Source organism: Schistocerca americana, chromosome 1 (assembly GCF_021461395.2).
Source record: "Schistocerca americana isolate TAMUIC-IGC-003095 chromosome 1, iqSchAmer2.1, whole genome shotgun sequence".
Lineage (NCBI taxonomy): Eukaryota > Metazoa > Arthropoda > Insecta > Orthoptera > Acrididae > Schistocerca > Schistocerca americana.
The window spans coordinates 702,761,752-702,789,349 of record NC_060119.1 but is presented as its reverse complement, the minus strand read 5'-3'; the positions used below and the strand labels follow the sequence as shown (position 1 = coordinate 702,789,349).

The following is a 27,598-nucleotide window of genomic DNA, read 5'->3' as shown; positions in this document are numbered from 1 at the left end:
ACAGGAGTGTTCTACATCATTTGATTTTTAACGTCTGCTACTTAGCAAAAATTTGCTGATTATGAATGCTGGTTCATCCCTTCTCTTTCTTTGATCTGAACATGACTTGATTTTGTAAGTATGTTCACCCTGTATGCACTTTTTTATTTTGGTTAAGTTTTCTTGCTATCTTGCATGAGTATCGCCTACCTGATGATGCAGCTAAAATGCTGCAGGACGAGTTGCGCCTATAAATAAAGGACTTAAAATTAAAGCAGTCTTATCTTTTCAAAATGATATATTCAGGCTGTGACTTCCCTTACTTCAAAGTCTGCAGGATTTCATCTCTTGCTTTGCTAACCTCAATTTCTGTTCCTGTCTTATCCACAAGTGACTGGACACTAACTTTGGTGCCACTAACACACGTTACATACGACCACACATAATTTCTTTGAGTTTTGTGAAAGATCATTTGACAATATTCTGCTACAGCAGTCACCGAGGGCTTCACACATTGCTCTCTAGAAAGACAAAACTGTTTCATTCAGGATCTCTCTATCGTTAACCCTATTCTTTGTTTTGCACCTATTATGCGGTAGTCCCTTAGGCTCTGTTTCTTTAGAAGTTTCTTTACAGTGACCGTCTAACATGGACGGTCCCTCTCATTATGAACTGTTCTACTGGGTACATATGTCTCCCAGTGCTTGGCCAGCTATTCATTTGAACTTGACCCACAGTTCCTCTACATGCTCCTGCCCTGTTATAAGAGTTTCAAGTTCCTCACTGAGATTTGACACTACTGCTTTTTTATGTAGTTTACTCAATATACACATTTTTTCCTTGAGTTAATTGTCCGTTGCACTTTGGCACTCACAGTTGTCACAACCGAGTAATGGTCACTGATACCAGTTTTGATGTGGACATCCTCAAAGAGGTCAGATTTATTTGCTGCCATTTGATCAAATATATATCATCATCAAGACAAAAATGTGGTCAGCACAGAACACATCCAGAAACCAAAGACTACTTGAAAAATATACTGAAAGGTATCAGCCACCGAATCCTGCCATAACAAATGCAGAGTCAGTCAAAGAAAGTACCCCAATCATGGAATGCTAGTTAGAGGTGACTTTAAACCGCAGAGTATAAATTGAGACATCTCTGGATTCACTGCTGGTGAGATGGACAGACATTCTTGTGAAGTAGTTCTGAACACATTTACCAAAAACAGTCTTGAACAGCTAATTCAACAACCCACAGCCAATGGAAAAACGTAAGACCTGGTAGTTACAAACAGGCTTGCCTTATCGACAGCACCAGTACAGAGACAAGGGTTAGTAATCATGACTGAGTGATAATGGTTCCTGAAGTTAATAGATCTGTAAAAGGCTAGAAGAGTTTTTATGCTGAAAAGTGTAGGTAAGCTACTGTTATCATCCTGATTAGACAATGAATGGACATCATTTAGTTCCAATATGATGGGTATAGAGCAATTATGCAAAAAGTTTAAACTAACTGTAAATCACTCTCTGGAGAAGTATGTGCCAAGTAAGTATATTAAGAGTGGAAAAGACCTGCTATGGTTTAATAGCAAAAGTCGGAAAGTGCTGAGGAAGCACTCTGGGTTACAAAGAAATCAGGACACGCTGACAGGCAAACGTTCGAAGAAACCGATGTATCTACAAAAAGACTGATGCAAAAAGCATAAAAAACTTTCACTGTCGTACTTTAATGGCAGACCATGTGAGGAACGTGAGAAAATTCTGGTTCTTTGTAAAATATCCAAGTTGACTGAAGGATTCTATTCAGTCACTCATTAACCAGTCTGCTGTGGCAATAGAAGACAGGAAAATGGAAGCTGAAGTTTAAAATTTAACATTTAAAATATCATTCATGCAGGAGGACTGTACACACTAACTATCATTTGACCACTGTGCAGACTCCAGTATGGACGATGTAGAAGTAGGCATCCCTGGCATTGAGAAACAACAGAAACAAATAATTCACCAGGTCAACACAGAATCCCAATTAGGTTTCACACAGAGTTCCCTTTGGCACTGGTTCCTTATTTAACTTGCAGTGATTGTGACTCTCTCGCCATGTGCAAAGTGCCAAATTACTGGAAAAAAGCAGAAGTGATTCCTATATATAAAGGGGTAAAAGAACAGAATCACAAAATTACAGACCAATATCCTTTAGACTGGTTTGCTACTGAATCCTTAAGCATATTATAAGTTCAAATATAATAAATTTCCTTGAGACAGAGAAGCTTCTGTCAAAAAATAAGCATGGATTTAACAGCATTTTTTGTGTGAAACTCAGCTTGTTCTTTCCTTGCACAATATCCTACAAACCATGGATGAATGTCAACTGTCAAGATTCCATATGCCTACATTTCCAGAAAGCATATGACACACTGCCCCACTGCACACTTAACAAGGGTCTGACCATGTGTAATAGGCTCTCAGATGTGCAAGTTGCTTGAAGAGTTCTTAAGTAACAGAACTCAGCAGATTTTCCTGGACGGTGAGTGTTCATCAGACATAAGGGTATCGTCAGGAATGTCCCTGGGTAATGTGATAGGACTGCTCTTGTTCTACATATACATAAATGATCTGATGGATAGGGTAAGCACCAATCAGCATATGTTGCTGAAGATGCTGTAATGTATGGGAAAGTGTCACCACTGATTGTCTGTAGGAGGATACAGAATGACTTAGACTTATATCTGTTTGGTGTGATGAATGGCAGCTTATTCTAAATATAGAAAAATGTACTCAGATGGAAACCCAGTTCCAAGCAAAGAACAGAAAGCAGAAAGGTGGAAGGAGTATACAGAGGGTCTATACAAGGGCAATGTACTTGAGGGCAATGTTATAGAAAGGGAAGAGGATGTAGATGAAGACGAAATGGGAGATATGATACTGCGTGAAGAGTTTGATAGAGCACTGAAAGACCTAAGTCGAAACAAGGCCCCGGGAGTAGACAACATTCCATTAGAACTACTGACAGCCTTGGGAGAGCCAGTCCTGACAAAACTCCACCATCTGGTGAGCAAAATGTATGAGACAGGCAAAATACCCCAGACTTCAAGAAGAATATAATAATTCCAATCCCAAAGAAAGCAGGCGTTGACAGATGTGAAAATTGCCGAACTATCAGTTTAATAAGTCATGGCTGCAAAATACTAACGCGAATTCTTTACAGATGAATGGAAAAACTGGTAGAAGCTGGCCTCAGAGAAGATCAGTTTGGATTACATAGAAATATGGGAACATGTGACAACACTGACCCTATGACTTATCTTAGAGCCTAGATTAAGAAAAGGCAAACCTATGTTTCTAGCATTTGTAGACTTGGAGAAAGCTTTTGACAATGTTGACTGGAATACTCTCTTTCAAATTCTGAAGGTGGCAGGGGTAAAATACAGGGAGCGAAAGGCTATTTACAAATTGTACAGAAACCAAATGGCAGTTATAAGAGTCAAGGGGCATGAAAGGGAAGTAGGGGATGGGAAGGGATTGAGACAGGGTTGTAGCCTCTCCCTGATGTTATTCAATCTGTATATTGAGCAAGCAGTAAAGGAAACAAAAGAAAAATTCGGAGTAGGTATTAAAATCCATGGAGAAGAAATAAAAACTTTGAGGTTCGCCGATGACATTGTAATTCTGTCAGAAACAGCAAAGGACTTGGAAGAGCAGTTGAACGGAATGGACGGTGTCTTGAAGGGAGGATATAAGATGAACATCAACAAAAGCAAAACAAGGATAATGGAATGTAGGCGAATTAAGTCGGGTGAGGCTGAGGGAATTAGATTAGGAAATGAGACACTTAAAGTAGTAAAGGAGTTTTGCTATTTGGGGAGCAAAATAACTGATGATGGTCGAAGTAGAGAGGATATAAACTGTAGACTGGCAATGGCAAGGAAAGCATTTTTGAAGAAGAGAAATTTGTTAACGTCGAGTATAGATTTAATTGTCAGGAAGTCGTTTCTAAAAGTATTTGTATGGAGTGTAGCCATGTATGGAAGTGAAACATGGACAATAAATTGTTTGGACAAGAAGAGAATAGTTTTCGAAATGTGGTGCTACAGAAGAATGCTGAAGATTAGATTGGTAGATCACATAACTAATGAGGAGGTATTGAATAGGATTGTGGAGAAGAGGAGTTCATGGCACAACTTGACTAGAAGAAGGGATCGGTTGGTAGGACATTTTCTGAGGCATCAAGGGATCACCAATTTAGTATTGGAGGGCAGCGTGGAGGGTAAAAATCGTAGAGGGAGACTAAGAGATGAATACACTAAGCAGATTCAGAAGGACGTAGGCTGCAGTACGTACTGGGAGATGAAGAAGCTAGCACAGGACAGAGTAGCATGGACAGCTGCAGCAAACCAGTCTCAGGACTGAAGACCACAACAACAACAACAACAACAGAAAATGTAAGTTAATGCAGATGTGTAAGAAAAACAATACTGTAATTTTCAAATACTGCATTAGTACTGAACTGCTTGACGAAGTCACACTGATTAAATATCTACGTGTGACACTGCAAAGTGACATGAAATGGGACAAGACTATAAGGTAAGTAGTAGGGAAGGTGAATGGCCAGCTCCGGTTTAATGGGAGAATTCTAGGGAAAAGTAACTTGTCTCTAAATGAAACATACAGAACACTAGTGGAACCCATTGTTAGATATTGCTCAAATGTTTGCAACTCCTACCAGGTCAGATTAAAAGAAGATATCAAACCAGTACAGAGATAGGTTCCTAGATTTGTTATTGGTAGGTTCAAACAACACACAAGTATTACGGAGATGCTTTGGGAAGTCAAATCAGATTCCCTGCAGGGAAGGTGATTTTCTATTTGAGGAGCCCTACTGAGAAAATTTAGAGAACTGGCACTTGACACTGACTGTTGAATGATTCTAGTGCCACCACTGTATATTTTGAATAAGGATCAGGGAATTAGAGCTCGTATGGAGGCATATAGACAGTTTGTTTTTGCTTGTTCTATCTGTTGGTGGAATACGAAAGGAAATGACTAGTAGTAGCACATGGTACGCTCCACTAGACTCCCACACGGAGGCTTGTGGAGTATATATGTAGATTTAGAAGGTTGCATTACTTACAGCCTGTCCTCATCATTGCAGAGTTGTAGTGGATGATGACTCATCATAAACTTTACAGTTTTTCTGTCCAAGTTGTCCAGCTCTGCCCATGCTCAATTCACTGTGCCATCAGCGTAAATGATCACAGATGGAACCCAGATGTTCATGCCACCTTCTATATCTACATCTGCATCTACATCCAAACTTCGCAAGCGACCATACATGGCCAAACCAGCTCATTTCAACTAATCCCATATATGTTTGATTGCATTCATGTCCTGAGAACAGGCAGGCCACTCCATTCCAGTGATCGTAGCATGCTGAAAGAACGTCTTCATGAGAACAGCACCAAGAGCACGAGAGTTAGCATCCATCAAGATAAAATTGTTACCAAAATGTTGGCTGTATGGTTCCACTATACAACATCGGAGGCATTTGATGTTACCGACTGCCTCCGAACGTCTGTAAACAGCACACACCACCAATTCTGGAGCACCCACTCTTCCTGATTCCTTGCTCATCTGTAATGGAGTCCACGATGTTTTGGTGTGATGTGGTGCTCACCATGGTCACCAGGAATGGAGATTTCATCAAGCAATCATCTTGTAACAGTTAGATGGGACTTACAATATCCTGTAGCCTCTTCGAAAGCCGAATTCAGTTCTGGAGCACTCAGCCCATGTTTCCTTTGACTCAAAAGTCATAGATATCAATAATTTTGTGCAGCTGTTGAAAGTGAACAGTCTGTACAGTGGAAGACCTCAACACTACATGACTATTAGAACCAAATCTGCACACTATCACTTTGACTCTGGTCCACACACTGAGCAACTTTCCTGGTTGACAAGCCTTCTGTGTATAATGTGATGCTGTTAACACCATTCAGGTTTCCAAGGTGTATCAGTATCCAGCTATGCATTTCAGTAACTTTAGAAAATGATGTTATGATCAAGGTGGGATGATGATGTGAGACACTTGTAACACCCCAGGTGTGGGTGTGAAATGTTATGATATGGACCCAATCATTTGTCATGATTGTTCTTCATAGCATTATGGATCTTCACTCTATTGTTTCGCAGGTGTCTCTAACGCATCCTACTGGTGCTATATTTTCAACTGAAATGCTGCAATCCATTTGAACAAGGCGTTCTACTCGTAGGTGGCACTCATAGTGGCTTTGTCTATGCTAATAAACAATGTTGGAGGTGATCTTCGGATTGATACAGGAGAAGTTTTGATAGTAACACACTTGGATGACATATTGGGGCAATGCAAAACTTTTTCTGATTTGTGTACATTTGTCTCCCCCACTACCTGAATACTCAAGTAAATATTATAATTATGTCACACAGGGCTAAAAGAGATATATGTAAATGAAAATTTGTAGTTATCTGGATAAAGAGATGTCCCAAGTGATATACTACAGGATTAAGTATGACTGTACTGAGTTAGGCTGCCAGCGCACACAACTAAATGTAGTATTAAAAAATAAAAGTTTCCGATGAAGGCACAACAGTACTAAAATTGTGTAAGTGGAAGGTTAAAATAAAGAACAATGTTTGATCTTGGCAGGGGGCTTCGAAGTCTAGAACTGACAAATCACTGTTGGAAAACATCAGCTCAAAGAAAAGCCTGTATAAGACAAAACATTAAATGAAAGAGTTGTGTAATGTATTTCTGAACAAATTCTGGGAGCCTAAGCTCATGAAATCAGTAGTTCATAGCTACTAGTTGCTGAAGGACACCAGTAATGATGACTAAATATTAACAGTTAAATTGTCAATTTATTTGTTCTGTCTTTGCGAAGCATATCCAGTTGTGCTGATATCATCAGATTTTGCAGTCGTATCTGAAATACCTGAATAATTAGGTGACATGTAGTTCCATTCTGGAAACTACATGCTATCATATTCAAAAATTCAATGACTGTTCCACATTCTGTACATTTTAACTCACATATTTCTGTCAAGTTCTGTGCTAAAAAAACTCTCAATATGGTGAAATTGCATACAGCTGTTCACTTTGAGGAAATGTAACTATGTGTTTTTCAAATATATGCAAGCCCTCATGGATATGGGAGTCGATGGAGGGTGCCAATACTTTCTCAGGCCAATTCACATAAGATTTTTTGTCTTTAGATAAAAATATACTTTTCTGCATCTGAGATAACATCACATATTACTTGTTTCTTTTGTCCACAACTGTATTAGTGTGACAGTTGTACAATATTACAAGTCAAGTGTAACACACATTTTATTCTTTACTGATGATTAATTCATCGTGTTGCAAAATATGAGGGTAATTCAGAAAGTAAGATCCGAATTGCCACAGCTAATCAAATGCAGTGTACTCACTGAAACGCACATGTGCACCAAATCCTGGCATGCCTTGCTTGTCAGACAACACCATTTGTAATGATACCGTGATAGTGTGCTGTTTTCAGTGTCAGCTCAAAATATGGAAAACAACTTATCAGCCCACCAACTGTGAAAATGGTCAGTGATTCAGTTTTTCACAGCGAGGATCACTGCAGCAGTGGAAATTCATTAACAGATAAGTGAAGTGTATGACCTCAATGCAAACAGCAACAGCGGAGTGTGTAAGTGGGTGAGAGCTTCTGAGGATGGATGAGAAAATGTCAACGATGAACCAAAACCAGCACTGAACAAATTTCACTTGTTCCGCTACCTAAATGAGTTTCCTAGAGGCATGTGCTTCGCAACAGATGATGAGGTGAACGAAGCTGTTAAAGGCTGGTTATCCTCACAGGTGACAGATGTCTATGACAGAGAGACAAAATCTAGTAGAACCTTATGACAAATGTTCAAGAAAATATGGAAACTATGTAGAAAATAGAGAAACATGTAAGAAAGTAAATAAAAACAGTTTTTTTGAAAAATCTGTGACAGTTTATCTTTTTTAAGAAATCAGACCTTACTTTCGATATAACCCCCAGAATTAATTGGTTTGTTTGTTTATTTTTTGCACTTGTTCTTACATTTTATCCATACAACACATCACTAGGAATAAATCTGAAGCTTGTGAAATTAACATAAGGAGACATCATGTGTTATTTTTGTAAACTGCACTGACAATAAATACAGCATTACATCACAACTCCCCTGTTTGTGTGTTTACTGCAAGTTGTGATGTGATGTTAAATTCTGTCTATTCTTAACAAAATTTGTCTAAATAACGTATGTTGCCCACTTCTGTTCATTTCACTTCACTTCCTTCAGATTTCATCCTAATGACAGGCTGCACAGAATAAAATGTAAGAACAGATGCACAAATATATAAACAACACAAGTAATTAATTTATTTAGCGTATGGCTTTGCCGCCAGTTGTGTTAGTTCATTTAGCGTTACCCAGGGTGCACCACGTGGAGGCGAACTTAATTATATTTCAATACCATGAATTAATCATCCCTTTATATAAAAAAAATATTTGTTGCTCACTGCAACAAATGTCAAAAAATTGTGTGTGGAGCTTCATTCAAGTTTGTTTTTAAGTTCCCAGAGACAACTTCCAAATTGGAAATGGCAGCAAAATAAAGCGCATCTTGTGATAGTTTTCACTTTCAATGTGTCTTGCTGTGTTTTATTTGGAAGAAAAGGATCTGATAGTAGTTGAGGACTTTCATGCAGGTATTCTGGTAACAATAAGTTTGATCATTTTGTACACACTTTTAACTGTGTCCCACAGTATTTCTCCCTACCAGAACCACAATTTCTTCCACGACATTAACTGACAACATATTTCTGAATCAGGGGAAAGTAAAAAATATAATGGTTTAAAAGGTTATAAATGGTGTATCTGAGCATGATGTACAAAAACTTACCTTTAACAGTTTTCAAAGTGGCATTAGGCCCTGGAGGAAAACTACAAGAAAAATTAATGCCTAAAGGAAATTAACTGCAGGACTGTGTATTGTATAAAAGACACTAACAAAAAATATATTTTATTCACAAATGAGGCAGCAACGATTTTCAGAAGCTTACTTTCTAAAGAGAAATACATAATGTCTTATGAAGAATATTTAAAAAATCTGGATTTATAAGGTCATAAGAACATCTTTTAAGACACAGGGGCAATACTTGAAAGCACGAAAATGTTCTATGAATTCTTCACAATTAAGCCATTATAAACTATATTGTAAAATTTAGCCAATGTCTAAAAAAAAATCAAGGGTGTGTGCACTGGATCTGAAATTGCTGAGTCAAGTAACAAAATCAGAAATATCTGGAATAAAAAGAGGAACTGAAACTATACCCTCCACCAAAGTGAAAATAAAACTGTTTTAAATATTAGCAATGTGGAAGTAACTGACAGCACAGAAGTAGCTGAAATTTTTAACTAACACTTTTCAACTCTCACTGTGCAAATATCCTGCAATTTTTCTGCTGACAAAGCTGCAGATATTTCAAAATGTAAATTCCCTGAAACATGTGACTCAGTAAGTGTGTCCCTTGTAGGTGTTGGGGAAAAACTCGTGGAAAAAGTAAAACCTCTACTGTCACTCATATTTTTTTTCCAAATAAAGAGTTGAAGCCCTGCTGTGATGATGTATGCAAAGTTTTCAATCATATATTCATCTCCCTGAAACAACGAGTGGTTCCAGTAGTGAAATATGCTATTGTTAGAACTCTTTTTTTAAAAAACACCTGAGATGCTGTAAGTGTCTCACATTATAATTCCATCTTGCTCATAACATCATTTTCTAAAGTTCATGAAATGCATTGCTGGATACTAGTAAACTTTGAAAACATGAACATCATTAACAGCAGACATGCAATCTTTTCATTTATTGTGTGATGTGTCGGGGCCCCTACCCAGTAAGCAGCTTCCATCTGGTGCCTTGTGTGATCTTGTAAAGGCTTTTTATTGCGTAGAACAAAATATACTTTAAGAGTAGGAATGTCATTAAGGACTCACATGAACTGTAGGTAACTGATATTCATCATATCTTAGACATAGATGCTGGAAGACACAGATGTCTCAAATGGCACATCAGAAGATATGGTGACGTCCAATTAGGGCACAATAAAGCATGGACTTTCACAAGGTTCTGTGGGTCGGCCCTTTCTGTTTCTCGTATATGTAAATAATCTGCCTCGATCCGTCAGCAAAAATGGTAAACTCACAATCGTTGCTGGTGGCACAAACATTGTTGCGGATAACGTCTATGCTGTTAAATTATAGTTTGATTAGTGACAGCCTCAAGGGAGTTGTTATGATCTGGTCACAAACATCTCTCAGTCCAAAAAATTGAGGAGGACTAATTTTAACCACATCCACACAAGCACAAGAACCCAGACATAACAGTTATTGCAAATAATGACCAGGTCATAATGAAGTGTACTCTTCAAAATTCTGTGGCATTCAAACAGATGTCTGTCTGCCTTGATGACAGAAGAACACGTAAGTTAGTGTGCTTAGGATATTTTCACTCCATAGTGTGTTATGGCATGATATTCTTGGGCAAATGCCAGCATAAAAGAACCTTCAAGGAACAAAGAGGAGGAGTTATGGTAATGTGTGGGATATATTACTGAGCACCATGCTATAATCTCTTCAAATAAGTAAGGATAATAACAACAACATAGCATTACATGTACCTGATGTGATTTATCCTTAATAACACAACACAATGTGATACAAACTGCTCACGTCATGGCACTACAAGCATTGAAGCATTTGGTATCTACACAAATTGGGTAAAGAATGCCGCTCCTAAAAGCTTCAACACATTGTTAACTTTGTTAAATGCTCAAAAGGTAACATATTTTTTGTGAAGAAATAATTTAAAGGAATATCTGTTTGACAACCCAGTTTACTTAACAGAACAATGCTTCTGCACAATTAGCACAATTAAAGGAAGTCTGTTCAGTGTATCACTCACCTGCTAGCAGAAATTGTGAGAAAAGTTATTAAGTTAATATTATGACATCCTACATGAAAACTCCATTTCATTAATTATTTCTATATTCTGCAAACACTCTAAGCTAATATTGCATAACCTGTACTATTAAGTTTCTATTTGTGCCCATATTTTAATACGAGACAATGGAAAACATCATGGTGAATAAGCCACTTTTTGTGATGTTCTTTTTATTACTTTCACTGCACTGTTTTACAATATAATGTATGTGCTATTGTGTAGCTATGTTTTATGTTCATAGTATGTGAACAAGTCACTTTTAGTCTATGAACTGATTTTATATTTCTACTCTATTGGAATCAACATACGTTCCAAAAACAGCAATCATGTAAAACCTAGTTTGTTCTGTTTGTACCCGACACCCAGAAGGTGCCAGATACCAGCGCCCTGATAGATGCTATGTTCTTCAACTTACATATGGCATCTGACACAGTTCCACACTGCTGCATAATGTACAAAATACACAAATGAACAGAATATCAAACTAGCTGTGTGATTGGACTGAAGGGTTTATAGCAAATTGAACACACAGCATGTCATTCTGGATGGAGAGAAGTCTTCGGGAGCAAGAGTGGCTTTTGGTAACACTGAGTGAGTGTTATAGGCAGAGTTATATAAAACAACATCAGAATTTCCATGAGGCTTTTTGCGGATGACGCTGCTGGGTACAGGGAAGTTACCATGCTAGAAAATTGTAGAGAAATGCACGAAGATCTGCAGAAGGTTGACATTTAGTGCAGGGAGTGGCAGTTGAAGCTCAAAATAAACAAACATAACACACATGAAATGCATAACACCCATTATATGATTCCACAGACATGACGGAGATATTTTGGTCTCCTTGTCAGATACTACACTTCTCAAAGTTTGGCATGATTTATATTCTGGGAAATCAAGCTACAGATTCCATCTAACATTTTCTCACTGAAATAACATGCCATAACATTACACAACCCATGTATATTCAAGATCTAAATGTTGCTTCCTCTTACGGATATCCTCTGTTGTAAAAACACAAAATGAATAATCTGATGCAGTTGGACAAAATGTATTGTATGACTGTAGGACAAACTAGACTCTTAGAATATATTGGCTGGAGTAAGACTCATGTGCAGTTGGGTCAACTATTCTTGTGATATTTACCATACTCGTAGCCAGTAATACACTAGCCACATACCTGACAAATTTAAGTGTCACATCATAGTTGTTATTCATTAAAGGAAAATTTAAGAGGCTAAGAAATACCTAATACTGTTCAGACTAGCATGAAGGTAATCGGAATTTACCTCTTTTCTTGTATAATTATGATTACATGAACATACAAAAAACAGCACCAGTATTAGGTATCAGCAGACCTGGTTCTAGGAGAATGTACCATTCCGGGATGACAACATCCAGTTAGCGCATTTTGGCTTGCAGAATGACACTGTTCTTAGTTCATTGTATTTTAAAAAGAATACATAAGCAGTCACTACAGAATGCTTACCTGCACTATTTTGGTCATTTCTTGAATGTCGATTACACCGTTGCCATCAACATCATACATCCTAAACGCCCACTTCAATTTTTCCTCTGGTGTGCCAGAAGATGTGACATCTATGGCCAAGAGGAACTCCTGTAACAAGTTAAACAGAAATGAATATAGTCACAGTCATTTAAAACAGCCTTTCACTTTCAAGCTGGTCTGTCAAGTAATCATGAACTGCTACGATGTTGTGCAGAATGCTGAAGTGTAACACAAAATAACATATCACTATTTACATAAAACATAGCCCGCGCATGCACGCACACTGATGTTCTCTCTCTCTCTCTCTCTCTCTCTCTCTCTCTCTCTTTCTTTCTTTCTCTGGACCTAAGTACCCAATCGATTTGACAGAGGTCTCAGAATACACCATTTAACACTTTTTCTGCTGATATCATACAAATACATTTTATCTTACCCCATTTTGCTTAGAATATAAGAAGAGTTTGTGTCGTGTGCGAAAAATATTCATTCATGCATGAAAAAGTACTTTCTTCACAAGGACATCGCTCATATGTGGTGCTTCCTCAGACACCTGATCATTTTCCCAAAGACACACACAGTGAGGTTAACACTGAGGACAGGTGAGTGACTCATAGTGTTTGAAATGTGGCACAACAACATTTATGTATTCCAAATACTTATAGTTCTTTTTTAAGTTCTATCAAACAGACCACCAAACAGACCACACTTTCGTCTATGAAAGTTTGTTCATATATACTAGATATGCAAATGCATCCCCATACCAGTACACCACCACTTCCATACTCTTCTGTGCCTTGTAGACTCTTCTATCTATGCTGAATGATGGGCAGTCTCCAACAAAAAATTCTCCCATCATTATGCAACATAACCGAACTTACTCTTATATGTAAATATAATCATGCCCAAGAAATCACATCTCTATCCCCAGTGTTCTGCATACACTGCATTCCTTAGCAGTGTTCATTTTACTAATGTACTGTTTCTTTCTTTGTGCCCAGGAAATATGGTGAGTTTCTTTCTGGCAGTCCTGCAGGACACATCCATGTTCTGGTATGATAATCAAGAATCAACATGGCCCATTGATCATATGAAAGGAGACAGGCTTCAGCATCAGCACACAGAAACAATTGACACCCTGGTGAATACAGCTGACAGACAAAATTAGTACACAGGGAGTTACCAAATACAATCAATAATAAAACAGTCAATCATGTGATTAACAGTAATTAGTATAATTACACCCAATAAATTGATATATGCAGATATATGGCATGTTGTCATCTTACAAGCTAATAACAACTGAAGACAGAAACAATACATATGACCCGACTCCATTTCTTACCTGACAAATTAATGTCAGCATGTTCAGTTCATGAGATTCTTTTATACTATAAAATGAATTATTTTCCAACCATTTATATAGACTTATTTTGAGATCTTTTAATGACATGAACAGAGAATAGTGTGGCAAATTACTGTAGATTTTGCCAGAATTCACTTTGTGCCAGTTCCCAGTATTTATGAGCCTTTGCCTTGGAATACCATAATCTGACTTTAGTGTGCTGTGGCCATGAATATCTACCCTGACACATTTCATGCCATTGTTTCCAACAAAGGGTCTATATACAGATTTACAACAGTCAGCAGCCTGAGCCCACTAAAGAGAGGGCAACAGTTCTCTTTAAGATTACTCTTAAACTATTTTCTGTGTTCTTAAAACTTTGGTATTGTGAGGAGTTTATATCCAACAGAGAATACCACGGGAAATATTTGAATGGAGGAGTTGAAAACTCAAACTTAAGGACAAAAGAGTAACTTTCACATGAAGTGTCACTGCCAAGTAATATAGCTTGATGAAACTTGGACCATACATAGAAAGAACTGCAACAGTAACTGAAAGAAACATATGATGAGATGAACAGAAATGATGCTTTTATTTAAAGACAATAATTACACTGAAGTCACCGCAATTCATAATGGTCCCTGGACATTACAAATGGAGGAATATGGTTTTTAATAGGGTGTGCCAACTCTGCAACATGCTCCTGTGGTGACCACAAGGTTGGTAAGCATTTCTGGTGGTAGGTCATTCCATTCCTCCACCAGCAATGTTGACAACTACCGGATGGTCATTGGTGCAAGTGGACGTGCTGCAGTTCATCTGCCCAAAGCATCCCACACAGGCTCAATAGAATTTAAAGCCATAAAATGAGCAGTGCATTCCATTTGCTGTATACCTTTTTGTTACGAGAGTACCCCCACGTGTTCCGTTTGCTAGAAATTACTGACTTAGTAAAGTGTCACTTTAAGGCTCAAGCAACATAAGCTTGGGGCGTCAAGTCGAGAGGAGTGCCAAAGGTACTCCTCAAGTGCAAAATTTGTGTAGGGTGTATCCTGGTTAGCAGCAGAAACTAAAGTAGCTGAAAGCATACGACAACAGAAGCCAAGACGTTTCAGTAAAGATGGATTAGCAAATGAGCCTTTGTATGATAAATGTGACTGTATGGGTAACAGATGGCTTCAGTATCCAATATTATCATGGTTAATTTACATGTATTTGAGATGTAAACTTTTACATCAAGACCCATCTAAGTGGGCTCAAATTTCACCCATGGCCTACCTTAATGAGAAATGCACTATCACCTCAGCAATTTTCTTGATGCAATTTACTGTACACTCGTACCTGTTAAAGGAGGTGTTTCACATGTTGTCCTTACATTTGCAGCCAATACTGCATTTGTCTCTGCCACGAATTTACAAATTCTTTCACACATCCACTGATCATCTCGTAAATGTAGACAAGGCTGTACAGGTTGATGCTCGATTCCAGTGTTGTGCACTTCACTTCTGAGAAGACTCCAGGCCCTGGCATAAAACCAAGGGAATGACCTTCGTGGCCGAGGTACAAGCCCTGCTCAACCTATCTATCTTGCGCTATACTTGCACACGTCAGATGTCATCTTACATCAGCAAGAGAAGGTGACTGTACCGTATCATGCCTGTGCCACATTCCCCAATAGTAGGGTATGAATTAAATTTGAACACAATTAGATCGAGACTTTATAGTGCCCCTTTTCACTAATAAGTTACGTGAATATATTGACTGTGATAGCGTGAGCATAATCTTCACAAGAAAATTTTAAAGTAATCATTTTCTAAGCGAATAACTGAGGACCATAGAGATGTTTACAGAATCGCTTCACGATATTGGTCGAGGCAAGCTAGCAAAGTTCGCATGCCCAGAATAATGGAGCTGTCAGGGATCAACTTACGTCGACACAACTACATTTTTACAAATAACTTCCTATAAGTTCTGCTTGCTTTAATTCTGAATAATGTCTGTAGAACAGTGGGATCAAACATGGTAAAGACATATGGGAGAAGCGACCGACCGATTCAAGGTACACAGCCCACTACCGATTTTTCTTGTTGAGCGGTCGATTGGGTATGACCAACACACACACACACACACACACACACACACACGCTCTCTCTCTCTCTCTCTCTCTCTCTCTCTCTCTCTCTCTCTCTCTCTCTCCTCCCAACAAATTGTGCCCTGTGTAGCGCTGTCATGCCAACTGCCTCACTAAAGTTCATCTTCTTTCACTGAGCGCACGGGTTAAACGCTATTCAAATATGACTAATATGACAGGGTGTGCAGCAGACGAAACTTTGAGTCTGAGACGTGTCGCAAGAGGAGTACAACGATAGGGATGCAAGATATAAATCATTTATTGCTTTTTAAAAATTAAGCTACAATGGTTTCATGTGGAAAACAAAGACAGTGAAAGGTACAGGGGTTGGACAAAAATAGTGAAGTAACACGAAATGCGTGCTTGAACACAAAATGAAGATGCCAGCCAAGCATGCAGGTTGTGCTACTGAGTTTGACCATGAATGGAACCACTGCAGTGTTCCCAATACGTTGCAAGTGTCAGTTGCGGTCAGAACTGTGTTCTATTGTGAGTGCATTTAAGTCGAAGCTAAGTGAATTCAAATGTGGGCAAATCGTTGGAGCTCGTATGGTGGGCACTTCCATGATGAAGTGTTTGGTGTTTCAAGAGGCACCATATCGAAGATTTATACTGCATACATGGAAACTGGTAAAATATTATCAGCTAAGACACAATGCGGAGCCGGCTGGAGTGGCTATGCGGTTCTAGGCGCTACAGTCTGGAACCGAGCGACCACTACGGTCGCAGGTTCGAATTCTGCCTCGAGCATGGATGTGTGTGATGTCCTTAGGTTAGTTAGGTTTAATTAGTTCTAAGTTCTAGGCGACTGATGACCTCAGAAGTTAAGTCGCATAGTGCTCAGAGCCATTTCAACCATTTTTGAACCACAATGCAAACGAAACTGTGTGTTGAATGATGGTGACAGTTAGTCATTGCAGAGGACTGTGACAAAAAGTAAGAGGACGACAGCTCCTTAGCTATTGTAGAAGTGAACACCACACTCGCGAAACCTCTCAGCGCCAAAAAAACACGAAGGGAGCTCCAAAAGCAGGAAATTGCAGGGCGAGCTGGGATTCCAAAACCATTCATCAGTGACGCAAATGCTCGTAACAGAAAAACGTCTTGCCAAAGCCATAAAATCTGGACTTGGCGCAATGAGAGAAAGTCATTTGGTTGGATAAGTCTTGTTTCACACTTTTTCCAACTTGTGGTCAAGTTCACGTCCCAACAGTGAAACATGGCGACAGTTCGGTGATGATTTTGGCTGGCATGTCATGGTATTACCATGGGCCCCTTGGTTACTCTGTAAGGTCACGTTACTGCTAGGGATTGTGAGACCATTATGGCTGATCGTGTCCAATGACAACGTTTATTCCCAAATGGTGAATGTGTGTTCCAAAATGACAGGATACCTGTTCACACTGCCCGCATCATCCACAACTGATTTTGTAAGCACGATGATGAATTGTTGCATCTCCCCTGGCCACCACAGTCGTCAGATTTCAAAATTACTGAGGCTTTGTGGGCTACTTCAGAAAGAAGGGGGCGTGATCGCTGTCCATTTACATCATCGTTGCCTGAAGTGGCCACTACTCTGCAGCAAGAATGGTATGATATATTCCATTGAAAACCATGCTGGAGCTGTATTTATCCATTCTGAGACGACTGGATGTTGTTTTGAACGCCTACTGTTTTGCTACACCATATTAGGCGTAGTTATGCGTTGTGTTTGTGGTAACCTGCCAGGGCAGCTGAGAGCACTAACGCGCTGCTTCCTGGATTCGGGTAGGCGCGCCGGCCCCGAATCGAATCCACCCAGCGGATTAACGACGAGGGCCCGTGCGCCGGCCAGCCTGGATGTGGTTTTTAGGCGGTTTTCCATATACCGCTAGGTGAATACCGGGCTGGCCCCCACGTTTTGCTTCAGTTACACAGCTCGCAGACACCTGAATGCATTCATGCTATTCCATGGATTACATTAGATGCAGACAGTTGGGGTACACTACTTCCGTCCTGGGGGGGGGGGGGGGGGGGGTTTATGGGGTGGAAGCAGGAAGGGCATCCGGCCATCCCCAAAGCTAACATGCCAAATCCGATTAACCATGGCCGACCCTGCACAACCGCGGGATAAGGCACAAGCGATACATAGATACGTTGTGTTTGTGGTGTTTCGTTATTTTTGTCCACCCATTACAGAGACATCGCAGAAAAAAGTGTAGAACACCCGGTAAGACGACATCGATTTTGATCCGATGGCACCTGGGGGTAGAAGATGTACTGATACCTGTTTCAACATCGTATGCCAACCGATATCGTAGTGGCGTACCTACCAGAGCGCCATCTGTGTCCACCCTTTAATAGGGAATGCTCACACCCAAGAAGGCTCAGTGTGGTACAAACGTGTGAAGCAAGTATGCAACCATGCAAGTAGACGCACTCGTGCTTTGTACAGCCAACTGAGCGAGTTTGAAAGGGGTCAAGCCGTGGCATTCCGAGTGGCGGGGTGGTCCCTCCGGAGAACTGCCAACCAAGTTGGACGTGCTACGTCAGTTGTGCAACGATACTGATATGAGTGGTCACGTGAACTCTCTCATTCCCGTAGAGGAAGTTCTCGAAGTCATTCTCGATGTGACTACAGAAATGTTGTCCATAGCAGCGCTGCTGACTACAATAACTCTTGTCATAAATTGTGTGACGAACATATTATGTAAAATGACAAGGGACTTCACTTTCGCGGTACAATAGATTTACCCTGAATATTTAACCCTTTCGTGGGCAAAATTATTGAACAGTTTTTTTTTAATGAATGGAGAGCAGATAGTAGTTAACAGATAGGTATATTTATCATACAGAATATCAAATTTGCTCCAACTGTGAAAGTGAGGTCACACAACAAGGTGGGAAGTATTCTTCCCACTGCCCTTCCTTGGAGTTAAATAACAAAAACAACTTTTTCAATATATGTCATATTTGTTTAATAAATTTACTTCTCTTGTTACAATGATTGTTCACAATTACTTGCCATGAAATTTTCTGAAAGATGGGTCTATGCAAAGTGGTATTTGACAATATGTACAAACACAGCAAGCGCTCTTTTCCACAGCTTTGGCACTACAATGACGGCACGTACAGTAGGTTTCTCCTAAACTGGGTTGATGCTACCCTACACCCACATGACGAAAATCTTCAGGTACTTTACCCCTTTTTGCCAGAAAGACAGGTTTTTGTCCACGCCTTTTTTGGGATGAGAAGCCAGCGATCAATTTTATGGCTAGATGGATCCTGTATGTGAGCAGATCATGCTGTCCACTTTCTCTTTTACTTATTTTCCACAGGATAAAGCTGTTCACTGCAGCAACGTCCACCAGGACATAAAATATTCTGTGCCACCATTTTACAGAACGCCTGCCAATAACATACCTTTCCCGTAATTGATCAAACTTATCGACACCACCCATTATTTTGTGGTATTCTGCCACAACTTCAGGACAAGAAATCTCTGTACTAATACCACCCTTGTTTTTCCTTTTCACTGTTGCTGTTTCTCATGGGTCATGAATTGAGGACAGGAAAGTGACTGGACGGTTATCCATCCATTTTACAGCAGAAATGGCTCCTTTTGTTTCAAACTGGAATTGTCCTCGTTCCAATTTTACGTTTCCCTTCATAAATCTGGGTAAATCAAAAGTATTTACCTTGTACTATAGCTTTGAGGAAAAATCACAAAATGTCACGCAAACAGCACTGAAAGGCTCCTCTACAGAGCAACACTCAGCTATACAATGCCTCTGCGCGAAGGTACAGCAAAAACGGCGGGAACTTCCGATTGGAAGTATTACCCTATACTGTTCACTAGGTGATAGCACCATACAGACGTGGGAACTGTGGATCCCACGGGATTAGGAGCGAGTTCATTGTAGTGGGAAGCATGTTTCCCACAGCTCACGAAAGGGTTAAATTAATGCCCACTTTATACACGATCCAGTCACAGTAATGTGATCACCGCCTAAATGTGTCAACGTCAACAGCCAATTACCACTCGCAGATGGCAGCATTAGCAGTGGAGCCTATCGGAAGAGGCGCAAGACATTACAGTCGCTGTCACAATGCGGAAACGGAGCGATTTATATGACGTCCAAAAGGCCATGATCTTAAGCTTTCGGGCCAAAGGTGAAAGAATTTACGAAACGGCTAAGCTTATAAACTGTAACATGCCGCCGTGGTCAAAGTGCACCGTACGCGACACCAAACAGGCGCCGATACAATAGTGGTGCACCACGGGCCATAGATGGCAGGGGTGAACGACGGTTGCGGAGATGTTTGTGGGCGAACGGACGTGCAACTGGTGTGCATATGACCATCCAGATGAACCAAGGGGCTACTAACAGTGTCTCCTCAACGACCGTTCAGTGCTGCTGCTTACTGGCCTCCGCGCAGGCGCCTGGTTCATGCAACCATGCTGATAGCTGTTCACCAGCGGAGAAGTACATTCGTGCCAGTACCACAACTAGGGGTCCACTGAATGGTGACAGGTGGCCTTTCCAGATCAATTACGTTTTACGCTCCGTCGGCGTGGAACGTGTGAAACCAAACACCCTGCAACAACCGTCAGAAGGGTCCAGGCCGGAGGAGGGAGAGTTAAGGTCTGTGGAATGTTTTCGTGGCGTTACCTGGGTGATCTCGTCATACTGGACGCCGCAGTGGATCATCACAAGTATGCATTTATCCTTGCGGACCGTGTTCAGCCCTAGGATGCATTTTGTTTTTTCCTCGACTCGATGACAACTACCAGCAGAACAATGCCATGTGCCACATTGCTCACAGTGTACGTGCATGGTTCAAAGGAGCGCTATGGTGGGTTTACCGTACTCCTCCCCTGATCACCAAACTTCCCACCTTTAAACTCAATGGAGAATCTGTTGGACCACATCGATCGGCTGTTGGCATCATGGATCCTCAATAGAGAAACCTAGCGCAGATGGCCACGGCACTGAAGTCGGCACGTCTCCACATCCCTGTAGGTACCTTCCAGTACCTTACGGAATCTCTTCCTGCACGAGCGCGCTGTAAAAGCCGGTCATTCAGGCTTTTTGCAGGTGGTCACATTAATGTGAGTGGACCGTGTATTTCGGGACCGGCACACCACCCCGTCTAAAAGTTAAAAACTACTGTAACTGTTTCATAAATAACTCATGATTATGAGATGGAGCCAAATTTATCGTCACTACTACTACTACTACTACTACCACCACCACCACCACCACCACCACCACCACCACCACCACTACACAACCTTCAAAATAACGATCACTTCGAAATTGGGGAGTGTATTAATAGACACAGCAGCTTCCGTCCTCAACTTCATCTATCACAGTGGTTCGTGGTCCCTGAACAACTGCCAAATCTAACGCAAAGTTCTTACTCAACATGGTCAAAGCAAAATGAAACAGAACTACACATCCACGCTTAACCACTAGACAAAGAAGCCGCGACCATAATGCCACACCACTGCTAATCGTTCAGGCAGCCATATTGCTTGCACATATTGCATGTGCGATCCATCAGGTTACCTAGGATTTACATGCCATCATCGATGAGCGACCGATCGCTGCGATCGATCGACCATTCGACGAATTTCTACGATTCGTTGTTCGTGTGTACGGCCGACAATCGCTGAGAGCAGTCGGTCGGGATGTGTGCAGGCTATCGCGAAATTGGTCGTTCAGTCGGCCGATAAATTGGTACGTGTGTAGGACCCTTAAGCTGATATTTGGAGTGTGGCTCATTAGAGCGACCGAAAGGGACTTCCCATCTCCGGTCGCTCCCATCAGCCACCGCGCCGAGTGTCAATTTAGTTTGCGGGGGCAGTAAGGAATAACAGTGAAAATATGTTAGTAATTGTTTTAACCTATTAAGTAGACCAATAATAATAATAGTTAGGGACAGCAAAGAAATGATCGTTAGTGAAATAATTGACTCATGAAAAATCTGTTTTATAACGAATATTTGCGTTGCCTCACAGTGTTTCTAACTGAATCGAACATTGAACATCTCGGCCTTCAGTTCGTAGTAGATGTTGAGACTATGGTTTCGATGTCTGCGACAATTTCTGCTTTTACTCCATTTATTACGTGCACACCTCGATTAGCAATAACCAGTTATGGGGCAAGATCTCGATGTTCCTGGAGTCTTACACATCTGCCCACAGTTATCACGCCCCTTGTGCCTCACACTTACAGAGGATATTGAATGTATATAGAGAAGGCCAGCACGAAAGGTCGCAAGTTTGGCTCATGGGAGAGTATTACCGAGGTGCCGAAGAAACTTAACTGGCAGGCTCCTGAAAATAGGTTTAAGCTATCCCGAGAAAGCCTACTTACAAAGTTTCTAGAACTGGCTTTAAATGAAGACTCTAGGAATATACTACAACCTCCTCCAATAGGGATCGTAAGGGCAAGATTAGATTAACTGCAGCACACACAGAGGCACTCGAACAATAATTCTTCCCGCGCTTCATACGTGAATGGAAAGGGAAGAAATCCTAATAACTGGTAAAACAGGACGTACCCTCAGCCATGCACTTTACGGTTGTTTGCTGAGTATAGATATAGATGTAGATTTCGTGACCACCTCAAGAATCATTTTTTATTTTTTTTGTCTGTGATAATGTTTACGATGATTTGTACAGTTCTATGTAATGTATTCTTGTTTTGATCTCATTTTAGACGATGAACACCACAGCGAACACAAATAAGCCGAGAGACTGTGCGTCAACGAAACACGTGACTGACTGGCAAGGATCTTGTCAACAGTCCCCAAAGGTGGCACAATATTTCCAAGGTTGCGGAATATACTCTTATTTCAAAAGTTTTTGCATGTTCAGTGTCACCGCACAGCCTCTCGACTTAACCAACACACGTTCAATATTACTGCACAACTGAAAATACTGTAAAATAACACTGACCGCCCATGGGCCTCTTTGGTGCAAATAAACCCCAATAGCGAATGGGGGAACTAGAGAGCATAGTTTGACAGCAGGCTCGAAAATAAATTACAATAAAACTAAAATAATACATAGAACAGATTAACAATTAAGCTGAAGAAGCATTCTATGACCTTTTGATTTAGTAAAACGTAAGACGACTGAATGGGCAGTAAAAAAAGAATAAAGAGAAGAGGAAAAACGACCTTGAGTTCTTTTAGTAAACTAAATAAGATTTTCTAAGCAGAGCTTCCGATCTGTCCACAAAGGAAAGCTTACAGTCTACAGTTCTTTCTTATGGCAGCGAGACAAAAACTTCAAATGCTAAAATTATTCGAAAACTGAAGATCGCTAATCGAACAACAAAGAGATGTATGTTGTTAATTACCAGGAGACATCAGAGGAGGAGGAGGAGGAGATTAGTGTTTAACGTCCCGTCGACAACGAGGTCATTAGAGACGGAGCGCAAGCTCGGGTGAGGGAAGGATGGGGAAGGAAATCGGACGTGCCCTTTCAAAGGAACCATCCCGGCATTTGCCTGAAGCGATTTAGGGAAATCACGGAAAACCTAAATCAGGATGGCCGGAGACGGGATTGAACCGTCGTCCTCCCGAAGAGACATCAGAATACTAACAAATAGATCAGAGTACACCAGGCGGCGTAATTACGTCTGTAATGAAAACGAAATGTAGGCGAGCAGGACATTTAACCAGGCGAATTGCCGGCCGCTGGTGACCGAGCGGTTCTGGCGCTACAGTCTGGAACCGCGCGACCGCTACGGTCGCAGGTTCGAATCCTGCCTCGGGCATGGATGTGTGTGTTGCCCTTAGGTTAGTTAGGTTTAAGTAGTTCTAAGTTCTAGGGGACTTATGACCTCAGCAGTTGAGTTCAATAGTGCTCAGAGCCATTTGAACCAGGCGAATTGATGGTTGACGGGGGCTGCGACACGCAAGGACAATTCCCAACGGACGTCGTGCGTTCCTGTGATCGGTTCGCGTTTTGATTTGTATTAGGTTATCAGGAATGCACGTACGACGAGTCCCACCATTAATGACTTCTTGTGGATGTATGGAATGAGCGAGCGATGCATATTTTTAACTTCGAAACATCATAAAACATAGTTTCTTCTAGCCTCTCATTACCTGATGTTCACATGTTAATACTGCTCACATACATCGTCACCACTGTCCTTTGAAACTTTACCACGCGCACGCACACACACACACACACACACACACACACACACACACACAGAGAGAGAGAGAGAGAGAGAGAGAGAGAGAGAGAGAGATTTCCCCTATTTGATGATAAATGATTATCCCTTGAGACTCTTGTGCACGACGCTAAAATCCGGTATCCAATATATTTTATTTTAATCCTCGTTTGTCGAAATTTCATTAATGTTAGGGATATACATCGCTGATCGACATAGTGGAGTATGAATCTGTCAAAAATGGTTCAAATGGCTCTGAGTACTGTGGGACTTAACTGCTAAGGTCATCAGTCCCCTAGAACTTAGAACTACTTAAACCTAACTAACCTAAGGACATCACACACATCCATGCCCGAGGCAGGATTCGAACCTGCGACCGTACCGGTCTTGCGGTTCCAGACTGTAGCGCCTAGAACCGCTCGGCCACACCGGCCGGCGATGAATCTGTCATACAATACGTTTGTCGGACTCACGGTATGGTACACCATATTACTTTCTTATTAGTAGACAAAGCATTTAAATTTTGAATTTGCCTCATTTAAACTGACTTAAACTGTACCTTAAGTCGAACTGTCGAACCAGTTTCAACACCTCTTAACTGATATACGATTTTGTAACCTGACTGTTATCACGGTGTTTGTCAGCCTCCATATGGTTCAAATGGCTCTGAGCACTATGGGACTTAACATCTATGGTCATCAGTCCCCTAGAACTTAGAGCTACTTAAACCTAACCAACCTAAGGACATCACACACATCCATGCCCGAGGCAGGATTCGAACCTGCGACCGTAGCAGTCGCGCGGCTCCGGATTGAGCGCCTAGAACCGCTAGACCACCGCGGCCGGCAGCCTCCAATTGTTTGATATTCAGTTATACAACATCGTCTTACATTTGTAGTTGTTCATTGAACTACGCTAGTTACAACTTGTATTTTAAAACATAAAACAGCGAAATATTAATAATCAAGATGAAAATAAAGAAAATACGCAAGCGATGTTTCAATAGAGTGAGCTTTACCGCCTTTCTCAAATAACTAGAAATAAAACTTTTAATTGTTAATCATATGCTGAGCCAGTCTTTCATAAACAACCAAGAATCAGAAACACAGTCGCTGGAAAAATTCAACGATAAATTCCCATTTTGATGTTAATTTCCAAACATGTCAGAGGCCACAATAAAGGCTTTGCATACATAATGGCTCGTGGTATCTGTCATAAATACAAACTTTAACCTATAATTCGCCGGTTTTCTTGGCGAGTACATCCGAAATCTACATTGACCGTGGAAAGGCATATGCACTTCATCAGTACACACAATAGGACCTGGAGTGTAACAGTGCTGACAGTTCCAAACAAATCTGTTAAAAATTTTTGACATTGCGGTAGTCGCATCTTTCTTCCTTTCTTCTCTGGGTTCTCAGTTCGAGGAGCTGTAGATATGAACAAAAAACTTACAGTATTGTGAAAAATATTATGTCTAGTTCATCCAATGAGAAAAGATTATCTATAGATTCGTTACCAGATTTGGAGATTACTGTGAATATAAGTAAGGCTATAAAAGCTTTCAGGTCAGAACATCAACATCTCGTGCAAAGCATAGGTTCTTTAGAGAGAACGTTTACTTCGCCGATTTTATTTTTCGGCCATTGTAGAATCACATCTGAAACGTTTTGAGTAAAATATAGGCCCCATACTTCTTCAGTGTCTGGATTCCTACCGATGGTAAAACCCTAAGTCGCAGAGCAGGAATCTGCAAAACAGTGTTGTCTTATTCTGAAATTAATTGGGGTTATGCTTTTTACTAATTGAAGCAGTTTGCCCTACCAAAAAAGTATGGATCACGGCGATATGACTGTTTTAATCTGACATAATCTTCACCAGTTTCTATGTCCTCCGTTCCATCATCATCATCATCATCATCATCATAATCATCATTAATCATCACCATCCACTTCCTGTTTATGAACAAAAAAATGGTTCAAATGGCTCTGAACACTATGGGACTTAACATCTATGGTCATCAGTCCCCTAGAACTTAGAACTACTTAAACCTAACTAACTTAAGGACATCACACAACACCCAGTCATCACGAGGCAGAGAAAATCCCTGACCCCGCCGGGAATTGAACCCGGGAACCCGGGCGTGGGAAGTGAGGTTTATGAAGTGTCATCCAGAACTTCGTTAATAATTTCTTTCAAATGCTTTACGAGGTTTGATTGACTTGCTGTCAGAACTCGTTGAGAATGAACAGTCTGTTCAGACTGTTATGAATAGTAAGCCGGTAATGGCTCCACAACGTGCAACCTAACAACGAGACACTGTCAGTAGTAACCATAATATATTTTAGCGTAATTATTTCAATAAACACGAAATGTTGATTGAAGTTTCCGATGTTGAGAAAAACTTTTTATAGCTGAGATTGCATTAATCAAAAATGGTTCAAATGGCTCTGAGCACTATGGGACTTTACATATGTCATCAGTCCCCTAGAACCTAACTAACCTAAGGACATCACACACACATCCATGCCCGAGGCAGGGTTCGAACCTGCGACCGTAGCGGTCGCGCGGTTCCAGACTGAAGCGCCTAGAACCGCTCGGCCACAACGGCCAGCTCGCATTAATCAAAATTTATTGTTTACCACCGGTTTCGACAGCTTGAACTGTCATCGTCTTAGCTTCAAAAATATTTTTGGTTATAAATTGTGTTCCAGGTTGAGTTTATCAGTCATGCACGTCGTCATTCAGGTGGAGATCACACAGCACATTATACACAAGTTTGTCAAAAGTAAAACAATTCGTCCAAGGCGAAATGCGTGGAATGATTTACGTTAATTTTCACTTTTAATATTTTGAACGTTTTGTTAGTTTTTAAACAAGCTGTGTAGGATTAGATTCCAAATAATTAAAACACACTGATGTGACAAAAACTGTGGGATACTTTCTAATAGCCTGTCTATCGCGGGGAAGTGCAGTAACTGGATGTGGCATGTCCTCGAAAAGTCGTTTGGAAGTCATATGCAGAAATAATGAATCATGCTGTCTCGAAAGCCGTCCACAATTGCGGATGTGTTTCCGGTGCGCGAACTGACCTCTCGATTATGTCTCGTAAATGTTCGATGGAATTCATGTCGGGCGCTCTGGGCGGTCAAATCATTCGCTCGAATTTTCCAGAATGTTCGTCAAACCAATCACGAACAACTGCGCCCCGGTGACATGGCACACCGTCATTCATAAAAATTCCATCGTTGTCTGGGAACAGAAAGGTCATGAATGGCTGCAAATGGTCTCCGAATAGCCGAACATAACTATTTCCAGCCAATGATCGGTACATTTGGACGACATGACCCAGCCCAATTCACGTAAACACAGCCCATACCATTATGGAGCCACCATCAGCCTGCACAGTAC

General features: G+C 40.7%; 1 protein-coding gene across 2 annotated transcripts in view; it reads right to left on the bottom strand.

Moving 5' to 3' along the window:
- Positions 1-27,598, bottom strand: part of LOC124609585 (neuronal calcium sensor 2) — a 454,649-nt gene that overhangs the window by 12,893 nt on the left and 414,158 nt on the right. For both annotated transcript variants that reach the window (XM_047140083.1, XM_047140086.1), the window contains exon 4: positions 12,517-12,645. In XM_047140083.1, coding sequence (XP_046996039.1) covers positions 12,517-12,645 — 129 coding nt within the window. The remainder of the gene's footprint in view (positions 1-12,516; positions 12,646-27,598) is intronic.